This window comes from Geospiza fortis, unplaced genomic scaffold (assembly GCF_000277835.1).
Source record: "Geospiza fortis unplaced genomic scaffold, GeoFor_1.0 scaffold289, whole genome shotgun sequence".
In the NCBI taxonomy this organism is placed as follows: domain Eukaryota; kingdom Metazoa; phylum Chordata; class Aves; order Passeriformes; family Thraupidae; genus Geospiza; species Geospiza fortis.
In genome coordinates this window covers 919,422-932,181 of record NW_005054478.1, presented here as the reverse complement: position 1 = coordinate 932,181, position 12,760 = coordinate 919,422, and the positions used below count along the sequence as shown (strand labels likewise).

The 12,760-nt window shown below is 46.9% G+C and overlaps 1 protein-coding gene across 1 annotated transcript in view; it reads right to left on the bottom strand.

The window, feature by feature from the left end:
• Nucleotides 1-12,760, bottom strand: part of CSMD2 (CUB and Sushi multiple domains 2) — a 225,955-nt gene that overhangs the window by 125,220 nt on the left and 87,975 nt on the right. The window contains 2 exon segments of the mRNA XM_031063038.1: nucleotides 3,920-3,997; nucleotides 12,517-12,629. Coding sequence (XP_030918898.1) covers nucleotides 3,920-3,997; nucleotides 12,517-12,629 — 191 coding nt within the window.

The window sequence follows — 12,760 nt, the reverse complement described above, 5'->3', positions numbered from 1 at the left end:
CAGGAATGAGATGTTTTTAAGGGTTAATTTGTGTGGTCACACTGGGGCAATTCCATGCAAACTTCTGGGAAAGATCCCAAATATCAGGCCTGAGAGCTTGGAGCTGATTTAGGGGTACAGAGCTCACCCTGCTGCATTTCCAACCTCCAAAGATCCTTCAGCACCCAAAAAACCAAGGATGAAGTGATTCCAGAACCTCAGTGACACCAACCCAGATGCTGAACACCCCCAATTTTAGCAACACCAAGAGTGAAAAGGTCACAGCCAGGTCCTGACAGTGGGAAAACCCAATTTCCCAGCTGGGAATGTTCCACCAGGAGAGCTCCAGAAACCCCAATTTCTCATCTGGGAATGTTCCTCCTGGAGAGCTCCAAACCCCAATTTATTTATTTCCCAGCTGGGAATGTCCCAGAACAGCTCAGAAGGTGAAGCTTCACAAACATTCCCAGGAGTGCAGAATTCCCAGAGCATCTCCAGGCTGTCCCACCCAAGCCCCAGGTGGCTCCTGTGTCCCACAGACACCTCCCCAAAAAACAGAAATTCCCACACACTTGGCCGACACCTAAAAACTGCTCAACTCACCCCAAAAATGACTTTGCAAAGCAGATTTTGACCAAGCTGGTCACATACAGAACTTCCAGTCCTTCACCCAAGCCCTTCCAGGCACCCTCAAGCCCCAGGTGGCTCCTGTGTCCCACAGACACCTCCCCAAAAAACAGAAATTCCCACACACTTGGCCGACACCTAAAAACTGCTCAACTCACCCCAAAAATGACTTTGCAAAGTGGATTTTGATCAAGCTACACACACAAAGAAGTTCCAGTCTTTCACCCAAGTCCTTCCAGGCATCCCCACAAGGCCCCGGGTGGCTCCTGTGTCCCACAGACATCTCCCCAAAATCCAGGAACTCCCACACACTTGGCTGAGACCTAAAAACTGCTCAACCCACCCCAAAGATGACTTTGCAAAGCAGATTTTGACCAAGCTGGTCACACACAGAACTTCCAGTCCCTCATGCACAAGGCCTCAGGTGGCTCCTGTGTCCCACAAACACCTCCCCAAAATCCAGGAACTCCCACACACTTGGCTGAGACCTAAAAACTGCTCAACCCACCCCAAAGATGACTTTGCAAAGCAGATTTTGACCCAGCTGGACATGCAGAGAAGTTCCAGTCCTTCACCCAAGTCCTTCCAATCCTTCACCCACAAGGCCCCAGGAGGCTCCTTGTCCCACAAACACCTCCCCAAAATCCATAAATCCCCACACACTTGGCTGGCACCTAAAAACTGCTCAACCCACCCCAAAAATGATTTTGCAAAGTGCATTTTGACCCAGCTGGACACGCACAGAAGTTCCTTCACCCAAGCCCTTCCAGGGCCTCTCCAGGTGGGCCTCACCCAAACATCACAAAAACCACCTGGATGCTGTTTTTTAAATCCAAACCACCACAATTTCCCCCACTGTGGGACCTGGAATATCCACATTTACATTCTGCACTGAGTGCCAGAAATGACCTCCAAAATATGGCCTAAAATGTCAAAGTATTTCTTCTACCTGCATTATTTGTCTCTCATTAATATCTCCCCTCCAAAAGTGATTAAAGCAAGATTTCCAAATAATTTGACTGATGGTGAGCAGTACAAGGCATTTAATTAAGATTTCAAACAAACATAATCCACTACAACTGAGCACAAGCAGCACCTCATCCCAGAATTTTGTATTTTTATGGATTTTTTTCCCTGCAATAACACAAACAGCTGTTAACATCACTACATTCTGCCTCCATTCAGCCACACAAAACACGCCAGGTTTAATCTGACCAGGCCATCCCAAATCCAAAAACCTCTGCAAAACCTGCAGGATTTAAGAGTGGATCCTTCCAGGGAGGATTTTAGGCCAGGTTTTAGCAAAGAGCACTTGGAAAGAAAACATTGCTGGTAGGAATAATCAAAAATAAAGCAGGGACTTGAAGGTTGGACTTGATCTTTTCCAGCCTTAACAGTTTTAGGATTTTATGGTAGAGCTTTAAGTGTTACCAAGAGACACAAAAATTCCTGAATTTCTGGTGTTTGAGCCAGAGCAACTGGAAATTGCCTTGGAATAGGAAATTTCTTTACCCAGCCTGTGCTACTTGTGGAATTATCTGTGATGCAAACTCAGCTCGTGGGGGTTTGGGAGCACAGAGGGGCTCAGCCAACGTTTCAAATCCAGCAGGGAACAGAGCAGATGAGGATTGTAAAATAAAAATAAAAACCTGATTTTCCGGGCGCCACCTCCTTGGGAATCAGCACTTCTGCAGCTGGGAATTCCCTGTGGCAGCAGAAAGCTCCAAAATGGGGAGAAAATAGGGAAAATCCAGAGCTGGTGGAGAGCAGGGCATGGGGAAGGAGCTGGAGGGCTCTGAGCCCCTTGGGATGGGATAAACCAGGCAGGGGGAATGAATTCCTATTTTTCCTCCTCAGCAGTGCAGGATCTGCAGGAAAGGGAAGCGCAGCTGCTGTGTCCGCCTCACCTCAGCGCACTAAAAATGGGTGAAACTGCTCCAAAGGCCATTCCCAGGAAGGAGAAATGGGAATTTTGTGTATTGCTAACACCACAATGCTTCATTAAATCAACGATTTCACTCCTTCCCTCAAAATTCCCCAAAATCCAGGGCAAAACTCCCCCCCACTCCAAACACACCCCTCTGTCTCCACACCCAGCCAGGGGAATTTTCCAATTCAGTTAAGGGCGCTGGGATGTTTATTCCAATAAATTCCTCCTGGCAAGGAATGTATCACCCAGCCAGGAACAGCTTGGACTCCATTTTAAAGGGTAATTCCCTTTAAATTTGAATTATTTTCCCCTGGACGCGCCCCCAGCGTTTTCTGCTCTGGAGATTTTGGGTTGTTTTTTACCTTTTTGGGCTTTGCTCCCAAAACAACAGAGCCTCTAAAAATTCTCCTGGGAGCTGGGAGGGAGACTCTCCTTCCAGAGCCACGATTCAGATCCAGCCCATGCCTTTTTCTGAATTTTGTATGCAAAATCCACCAATTCTGATCCAGCCCATGCCTTTTTCTGAATTTCGTATGCAAAATTCACCAATTCAGGTCCAGTCCATGCATTTTTCTGAATTTTGTATGAGAAATCCACCCAGCTGAGCTGCGCAAATGCTCCTCTCTGATGGGGGTAATGGGCTGTGCAACAAAATGAGCAATTCCAGCTTCTCCCCTAAAATCCATTTGGAAAAATGCTCCATCCTGCTCCCACTTGAATCCACATAAAATATTAACTCCCAGTCAGATCCCTCCTGTTTCATTTTAGTAAGAGCCCAAGATTCAGGGACAAAAGCCACAGGTTTTGGGAAGAACCTGATGGAAAACTGAAATATTTCCCACCTGCCCGAGGGAGGCATAGCAGATGTTCTGCCCCTGACACACCAAGCACTACACACAACCTGAAAAATCAGCATTACAACCTGGAAAATCAGCATTACAAACCCAGAATTATGATTTTTCTGCAGGGAAAACGAAATAAAACTCAAATAGAAAAAGGAAGACGCTGTGACTGCCTCTGCAAATTTTTCTAATATTCTGTTTTTAATGTTGTTCCTTATCCCTGCTCCTTATTTACAGCAATAACACCGATCCCAAGCCCAAAATTCTTTGTTTCCCCACTAAAAGGAGCCCAAAGCCACGACCCTGGAGCACAGAATCCACCAAATGCAGAAAATCCAGCCCCTTGCACCCTTCCAGGAGTTAGTAAATGCTTGTGACCAGAGCACTGGGAGGAGGGAGTGATGCAGAAATGCAGAGGGAAGAGGGAAAAGCACCCAACCTTCTCAGAGTGGCGAAGTTTTAGAGATTACTGGAAAGTCCAATGAAATGTTCCAGGAGATTGTTATCAAAAAGACAGCGAGGAAGAGCCAGGAAAACTTACACACTGACGTCTTCTGGTTGTTGTCCTTGCTGGGCATGAGTTTCACCCCTCTGGACTTCAGCTCCATCTGCTTCTTGACTGCAGGGGTGGGAAACAAAGGAAAGACGAGGGAAAGGTTGAGCTGAGCTTCAGGGATTTTCAAGTTTTTATTTTAAAAATAAAAATGTGAATCACCCACATGCTGCATCTTTCCCTTTGGGATCAGCTTATCCCAACAGCTCGAAACCAGCAGGGGTTTGTTTTTCCATGTCAGGGCTTTGGAGAGGGATTTGTTTTCTGTGTTAGGGCTTTGGAGAGGTTTAATTTTAAAATAAAAATGGGGTCCAACCCCTCCCCAGTCCCTCTGTAACCCACTAAAAACGAGAGACAGGCAAAAGGGAAGCTCTGAGGAGCTTCAGGGATGCTGAGAGGAAAATGCTGAGCTGGTTTCCCCATAATTTTTCTGGAATTTATCCCATGAACCCATGACACAGCAGAGCCATTCCAGGGGAGCACTCATAAACTAAAAACTGCAGAGCTGGTGTGAATAACATCAGGAAAATAGCAGGGAAAATAAAATTAAACCCCATTACTGGCCAAGGGAAATATCAGCTTGGAGCCCCACGCCTGGGGAACTCCACCCCAAGTGTGACCATTCCCTCCCTGCTCCAAACCTCCACCAGAAGAGGAGAAAAAGCAGGAAAGGGAACAAGAATCCATCCATCTCCAAGAGCCCCATCCTTCCCCACACCAGGGAGCAGCAATTTGTCTTCCTGCTCTGGATTTGGCTGCTGCCGCCTCCACGCCGAGGGTTTGACACAAACCCCACCTGGCAGAACCATCTGGGAGCAGCACAAACACCTGGAACTGGGATCATTCCAGCCTCCAGAGGCAGGAACTGGGATAAAACAGCCTCTGCTGTGAGGAGCTGGGATAAAAGAGCAGGAATTGAGATAACCCGAACTTGGCTGGCACCTAAGACGCTGTGACTGCCTCTGCAAATAAGCTGGGTGGGATAAATTGGGATAACCCAACAGGAATTGGGATAATTCCAATAGGAATTGGGATAAAAGAGCCTCCACTGCAGGAACTGGGATAACCCAACAGGAACTGGGATATTTCCAACAGGAATTGGGATAACCCAACAGGAACTGTGATAATTCCAACAGGAATTGGGATAAATTGGGATAACCCAACAGGAATTGGGATAATTCCAATAGGAATTGGGATAAAAGAGCCTCCACTTGCAGGAACGAAATTGGGATAACCCAACAGGAATTGGGATAATTCCAATTGGGATAAATTGGGATAACCCAACAGGAATTGGGACAATTCCAAGAGGAACTGGGACAGCCCAACAGGAATTGGGATAACCCAATAGAAATTGGGATAACACAACAGGAACTGGGGATAATTCCAATAGGAATTGGGATAAAAGAGCCTCCACTGCTGGAACTGGGATAACCCAACAGGAACTGGGATAATTCCAATAGGAATTGGGATAACCCAATAGGAATTGGGGTAATTCCAACAGGAATTGGGATAACTCAACCCTCATTGGCAGAAATTGGGATAACCCAACAGGAATTGGGATAATTCCAATAGGAATTGGGATAACCCAACAGGAACGGGAATAACCCAGCCCTCGCTGCAGGAATTGGGATTAAAAAATCTCCACTGCAGGATTTGGGATAACCCAACAGGAATTGGGATAATTCCAAGAGGATTTGGGATAACCCAGCCTTCTCTGCAGGATTTGGGATAGCCCAACAGGAATTAGGATAATTCCAAGCGGAATTGGGATAACCCAGCCCTCACTGTGAGAAATTGGGATAAAAGAGCCCCCACTGCAGGAACTGGGATAAAAGAGCCTTCACTGTGAGGATTTAGGATAACCCAAAAGGAATTGGGATTACTCAGTGTCCAAATCACTTTCTGGGAGCCTTTTCCTGACGAGCCAGCCCTTATCCTTGGAGAAACCCACTTCAAACCCTTCTCCTTGTGTTCTTCATCTTGTCAGGCTTTCATCCCTAAATTAGCACATTCCTAAGACAAAGCTGTCAAGAAGAATTACCCATGTAACCAAAGAAGGGGTTTTTAATCGTGCAGCGGGGTTTTTTTTTTTTTGGACTTAAAAAGAACCTGTTTGGAACAGCTGCTGCAGGAGGCTCAGACAGGGAGAGGCTCCTTGAAGCTCACCTGAGGTGCTGCTTTGAGGGAGATGCTGGGCGCAGCTTTTCACTCATCATTTCCTCACAGCTTTTGGCTTTCTCTTTAAATAAAGCACCAAGAACTTCAAAAAATTTTAGCTGGAAAGTATTCATGAGGAAAAGCTGCTGCTGCTGCTCCTGTCTTCCTCAGCAGCTTCAATCTGTTCAGGGCAGCTGCCTTTTTATATTAATTTAAGAAGGGAAAAAAACTAATTAACAGCAGGCTGCTGTCAAAGCAAATCGAACTCTTTGTTTCTTTTTACTCCAAATCCACCTGCAAGTGCAGCAGGAGGAAGAAAAAGCAGCAGGTTTTGGGATGCCCCAAAGGTCCACGTGGATGGGAATCACAGGATATTTCCAGCCTGATCTCAAGGTTTTTAATAAATGTGATATCAATGGATCAAAAAAAGGACTTGGGGCTGCTAAAACTCACATTTTTGGGGTAAAAAAATCTATTTCTGCTTCAAATAAAATAGTGACAGACATTCCTGTAGTGATTCTCCAGCTTTTTCTAAGCAAACATGGGGATAAGCCCTCAATCCATCCAACACTCCCTCCCAGGCAATTCCAAGTTTCCAAGGCTGAATTTGGATTCTGATTTGAATTTTCCAAGGATGTGGGTTGGGACCCTTCAGTCTCTAAGCAGCTGCTCCGTGGTTTTGCTTTGGGGCACGAGCTTTACAAAATAATCCCCATTTTGGTATTCTCCACAGCTTCCCACTGCACATCCAGCCCCCAGGGAATGCTCCCACTCTCCACACAAACAAAAGCTCAGCTCGGATGATTTGTGCCCCACAAAGGGAATTCAGAGGCCAAGCAAAGCTTCCCAAGCATTGGTGAAGCCCACCAGAGCTGATGGTGGCACCATGGATGGGACGAGACATCCTGGGGAGCTCTTCCATCAGGACACAGCAACCTGCAGGGATTTCCCCAGCGCTGAACATCCCAAATCCAGGAGAAGGCAGTGGAAGGGGCCAGGGGGTGGAATCAGAGGAATTTTAAGGTCTCTTCCAACCGAAACCACTCCAGGATTCTCTGGCATGGGGAAATTCATAATTTGGATACAGCCAGGCTTGGAAATTTTTCAGGGACATGTTTCTAACTAAGGTTCTCCCAGAGCCATCCCTGCCAGATCCCATCCAACAAACACCCCCCTCCAACCCCGTTCCTGATGGAAAACCTGGCTCCCAAACCCCTCAGCAACGGGAACCAGACACTCATCACTGAGCAGCAATCCCGAAATTCAGAGCCTGAGCTGCATCCCCAGGAAACATCTCCTGCCCTAATTGCACCATGTCCCTTCCCAGGAGAATTGATAAAGATAAATTGGTGAAGATAAACTGATAAAGAGGGATCACTGCATCCTCTCCTCCTCATCCTTCATTTTGGAGCCCTAATGATGGAAGTCAGACTTTACAAATGACTCCATTTAGATCAGAACCAGGCACAGCAAAGCACCACTTGTTTTGTGCTTTTTAAAAAATTTAAACAAACAAGAACAATTCTCCCACTCCCTGCCCTCAAAAATCCCGTATTTGAAAATCTACTTTGTTTGTAAATTGGAATGTGGAGCAGCACTACAAAGGACTGCGTCAGGATAATTGGATGAACAGAAACTCCTGTTTTCTGGAGGCTTTTGCTGCTCACACACATCCAACAGATCTAATGGAATACTCAGCATCCTGTCAGATTTGAGAGATGACATTACAAAGCTCTGCCAGCATGGCAGGCAGGCCGGGCTGTTCCTTTCAAACCGCTTCATGTTGCTCTAAATGAGGATTTAAGCAGACATTTATTTATTTTTAATTTGGAAAACAGTGTTTCAGCAGCAACAACAGGAAAAAAAAAATCTATTCCATGAAGTTCCGCTCTCCTTGTTGGGGGAATTGCTGTTAAATCCTGCCTGGATCTCTCCCTCCTGCTGGGATGATTCAGCAGCAGGATGCTCACAGGGGTCCACACTCTTGGAGGTGAAGAGAAACCCCCTCGAGTGCAACTCTTTGGAAAAATCCCTCTTTTGGCAGCCTGAGCAATGGAACTTTGGGAATCAGAGCCTGCACAAGCACTGGGATTATCCAGAATTGCCCAGGACACTCCACAGGTCTCACAGCAGGAGCCAAAAATCCCTTTGGAACCTAAGGGTGTGATCCAGGATGAGGAGGGGAAAGATCCAAGATAAAAAGGTGAAGATCCAAAATGAGGAATGGAAGATCAGGACGAAGAGTGGAAGATCCAAGAATGAAAGGGAGAGGATCCAAGGTGAAAAGGAGAAGATCCAAGACGAGGAATGGAAGATCCAAGATAAGGAATGGAAGATCAGGATGAAGAGTGGAAGATCCAAGATGAAAGGGGGAAGATCCAAGATGAAAGTGGGAAGATCCAAGATAAGCCGTGGGACACACAAGATGAGAAGTGGAAGATCCAAGATAAGGAAAGGAAGATCCAAGATGAAAAGGGGAAGATTGAAAATGAGGGGAAGATTGAAAATGAGGGGAAGATCAAAAATGAGGAGGGGAAGATCTAAGACGAGGAATGGGAGATCCAAGAAGACGAGCGGGAGATAAGGATGAAGAGGGGAAGATCCAGGATAAAGAGTAGAAGATTCAAGATGAGAAATGGAAGATCCAAGATGAGGAATGGAAGATCCAAGATGAAAAGGGAAAAATCAAAAATGAGGAGAGGAAGATCCAGGATGAGGAATGGGAGATCCAAGAAGAGGAGCAGGAGATAAGGATGAAGAGGGGAAGACCCAGGATAAAGAGTAGAAGATCCAAGATGAGAAATGGAAGATCCAAGATGAGGAGTGGGAGATAAGGATGAAGAGGAGGGAAGATCGGTCCAAACTGAAGCCAAAGTGATCCATCCATGGGTAGAACTACAGGTCTACCCATGGACAGATCTGTAGTTCAAAGCCATGGATGGAGTTGGGGGCACCTTGGGACATTGGGAGGTCACTGCCCATGGAAAGGATGAAAGTGGGTGGGATTTAAACCCATTCCAAACCATTCCAAGATTCCATGACTCCCTCACCAAGCCATTGAAGTGTCTCTGGTGGGCAGCAGGGAGCTCCCCAGCCCCGCCCTGGAGGAGGCAGCTCTGTCCTGCGCAGGGCTGGAGCTCATCCCATTTATCTTCCTCCTGCAGGGAAGGGAAGCGGCCTGGGCGGGGAGATCGATAAAAGCTGCAATTATGTGTTGGTAACAATCAGCTCCAGAGCAATTAGGGAGCCAAGTTCTGCCATAAAACATGTGCAGAGAGGGGCAGCAGCAGCAGCCAGGGCAGCATTCCCATCTCTCCAATTCCAGCCTCATCACCGGCCTTTTGCAGCTTTCCCAAAATCCTCTGATTTCATAAATTCCCACCCAGCCCCTCTGATGGGGGGCACACCTGAGGTGCTGCCACCTCACCTGATTAAAAACTTCTAAGATTATTTTCTTCCACCTTTCTGAGGAGACAGGATGGGGAGGAAAATAAATTATAATTTTTAAAAATCTATGCACAGTCCACAGTCTCCCAGTCCCTTTGATTTCCTTATATAGGGAATGGGGAAAAAGCATTTGCAAAAATCAAGATTCACCTTAATGAAAGGGAAAAGGGAAATATTTAACTCTCCCAGGAAGGGAACAAAATGAATTTGCTGTGTTCAACAACAACAACAAAAAAACCTCTCTCCACAGCCTGATTGCATCTAACCTTGCTTTTACATTCCTAAAGTGATTTCCAAATGAGGGCACGGATTAGGGAGAGCAGAGAGGGAACAGACAGAGAAGGTGTTCTGCAAAACTCGGGATCAATTTAAACAAGCTGGAAGGGAAATTGTTTTCTTATAGATTATCAGCAAAGCCAGACCCTGTCCCAGGGGACCCAGGGGGTTCATAAATGATGTACAGACACGTCTTTGGAAAACAGACAGCAAATTAGAGCCACCCTAAAGCCTCCCCTTGCTTCTCCTGGCCGATCCTGATTCAGCTCTCCTGATGAAAAATGCATTTCAGCTGCTGTGCTTGCTGTGGAATTACATGGCCTGTTTTGTAGGGATTTATCTCCAGTGAAATATTTATGTCCAGGCCAGGTTGTGGAAAGGGTTACAGGGAGGTTTTTAAAGTATCAGCGTCTCCTGTCCTACAGATCCCACTGCCTGCAGACACCCTCCCTTCATCCCTGGGAACCTTCACTGCTTGGCTGCTTGGTTTGCTGGGTTTTTTAAGCATTGAAAAGCAGAAAGAAGCTGCCAAACTCCACAAAAACCAGCAGGAAAAACAAGGGCAGGTCCCCTCTGGCAGGTGGGCCGAGGTCCTGCCTGGATTCCAGCTCAGAACAGGGAGTTCAGTTCATTTTCCAACACTCCATCCCCAGTTCATCCCCTCTACACATGAGACAAAATCCCCTTGACATTTATCTGCTCAGGAGGAAGGAGAACATTCACCCTGACTTTGCTGTGGAGGGAAAAGGCTGACTCAGACAGGTGCTTTGGAGGAAGCTGCAATCCTGACAGCCAGGGAAAAGGCATCCAAAGGGAAGCTGCTTTTTCCAGACGTTGGTGCTGCACAGCACAACAAAAGGGTTTTTTTTTCCTTGTTTAGAGTCCTTTTTTCTTTGGTTTTTTTTTTCCCTTGCAGTTTAAAGTGATTTACAGGTTCAAGGAAAGCAGGGAAGTTAAATAATGATGTGGTTCATTCGTTGAGGCCATGACACCCCTGCTAAGAACAACCTGGGAACACCCGAACAAGGCAGCTCCGTGGGTCTATCCAAGGAAAATCCTCTCCCTTTCCCTTGACTCCTCTCCAGAGCTTTTTTCCCAGCAAAGGCCTCTTGGGAGCAAACCTGCAGAGGGGACTCAGACCATTCGTGCTCCACTCCCCCATTCCTGGATCCTGCACCCACAACCTCCTTAAAAAACATCACAGGAGTGGTGGGAACACTTCCAAGGAATCCATCCCACCCATTCTGGTCCCACCAGGAGCAGAATCTTCACTGCCAAGGGATCTCCTGTCCCTCAACAGCACCTAAACGTCCCCATCCTGAAATCTTTACCCCAGTCCTGAATTCTGCCCTGTGAGGGTGAGGAGAAGGGCTGAGATGGATTTCCCAGAGAAGCCCCTGGATCCCTGGGAGTGTCCAAGGCCAGGCTGGAGGAGACCTGGAGCACCCCAGGACAGGGGAGGTGTCCCTGGATGGACTCTAAGGTCCCTCCCAACCCAAACCAGGCTGGGTTTTTCTATGAAAACCATGGTTTGGGGGATTCCAGCTGGAAAATAACGGCAGCAGGGCCATGCAGGGAGGCAGCTGGGATAACTCTAAAATGGGGGGTGAGGGTTGTTGTTGATTTTGTTTGTGGCATTGGAGCTTGTGTGGGGGTTATCTCAATGGGCAATTCGGGCTGTTTAGGGGGGCAGGAAGTAGTGTAGCCTAAAATCAGCTTTGGGAGTTGGAGACGAAGGTTTGAGTCCTTTCTTCCTGAAATGGTTGGGTAACTCTAAAAAGGGGTTCATGTTGTCATCTTACTGCAGGGGTTCCATGCTCTTGTCTCCTTTCACAAAAGTTTCAAACCCGGTTGGTGTTTCTCATGGGCAGCTCCTCAGAGCACTGACTCTTTCTTCTTCACATAGCAGCCAACTGACTCCAGTTCCCTTCTCATCCACCCACCCACTCTTTTATAGCATCTTCTTCTCACTGGGTACAGCTGTGGCCTGGTAAAGTCAGGCCTGTTCCTAATCTTTGCCCAGCTGCAACTCCTTAGGGGCAAGATCTACACTATCTTTATTTTCTTATATTGCATCCCCCTACAGCTTTAAGTCTTCAATCTTTGGCTTACAAGACCAATGTTCTTTCTACACCATCTTTATTTTCTTATACTCTACCCCCTTACAGGTTTAGTCTTCAATCTTTGGCTTACAAGACCAATGTTTTTATAAACTGTGAGAGTTAATTAGAGTTGGAGTAGTTTTCTAGGGTGGTCACAGGGGGAAATAAAACCAGAATGATTGTGAAAGAGGTGAATGAGGAAATCAAACCAGAATGATTGTGAAACAGGTGAATGACGAAATCAAACCGGAATGATTGTGAAAGAGGTGAATGAGGAAATCAAACTGGAATGATTGTGAAAGAGGTGAATGAGAAAATCAAACTGGAATGATTCTGAAATAGGTGAAAGAGGCTGGCTGGGGTGGGTGAGGCCAGGCCAGGGCGTTTATTTCTCCCTCCTTACCTTGGTACTGGGCACTGAAGCCCTTCTGCCTGTGGTTGCCGTCAGAGGTGAAGTGTGAAAGAGGTGAATGAGGAAATCAAACTGGAATGATTGTGAAAGAGGTGAATGAGAAAATCAAACTGGAATGATTCTGAAATAGGTGAAAGAGGCTGGCTGGGGTGGGTGAGGCCAGGCCAGGGCGTTTATTTCTCCCTCCTTACCTTGGTACTGGGCACTGAAGCCCTTCTGCCTGTGGTTGCCGTCAGAGGTGAAGTGCAGCCTCAGCCAATTTTTACTGCTGATCACAGGGGCAGGCAAATTCATCCCAGTGAACCTGCAAGAGAGCAAAGCAGCACAGCCACGTCAGGGCCTGGCAGCGACACCCCAAACCCACCTCTCCAGGCCAATCCTCCTCCCCCAGGAGTTTGGGAACTCCTCTGCGGGTACCACACAGCCAAGGAGAGC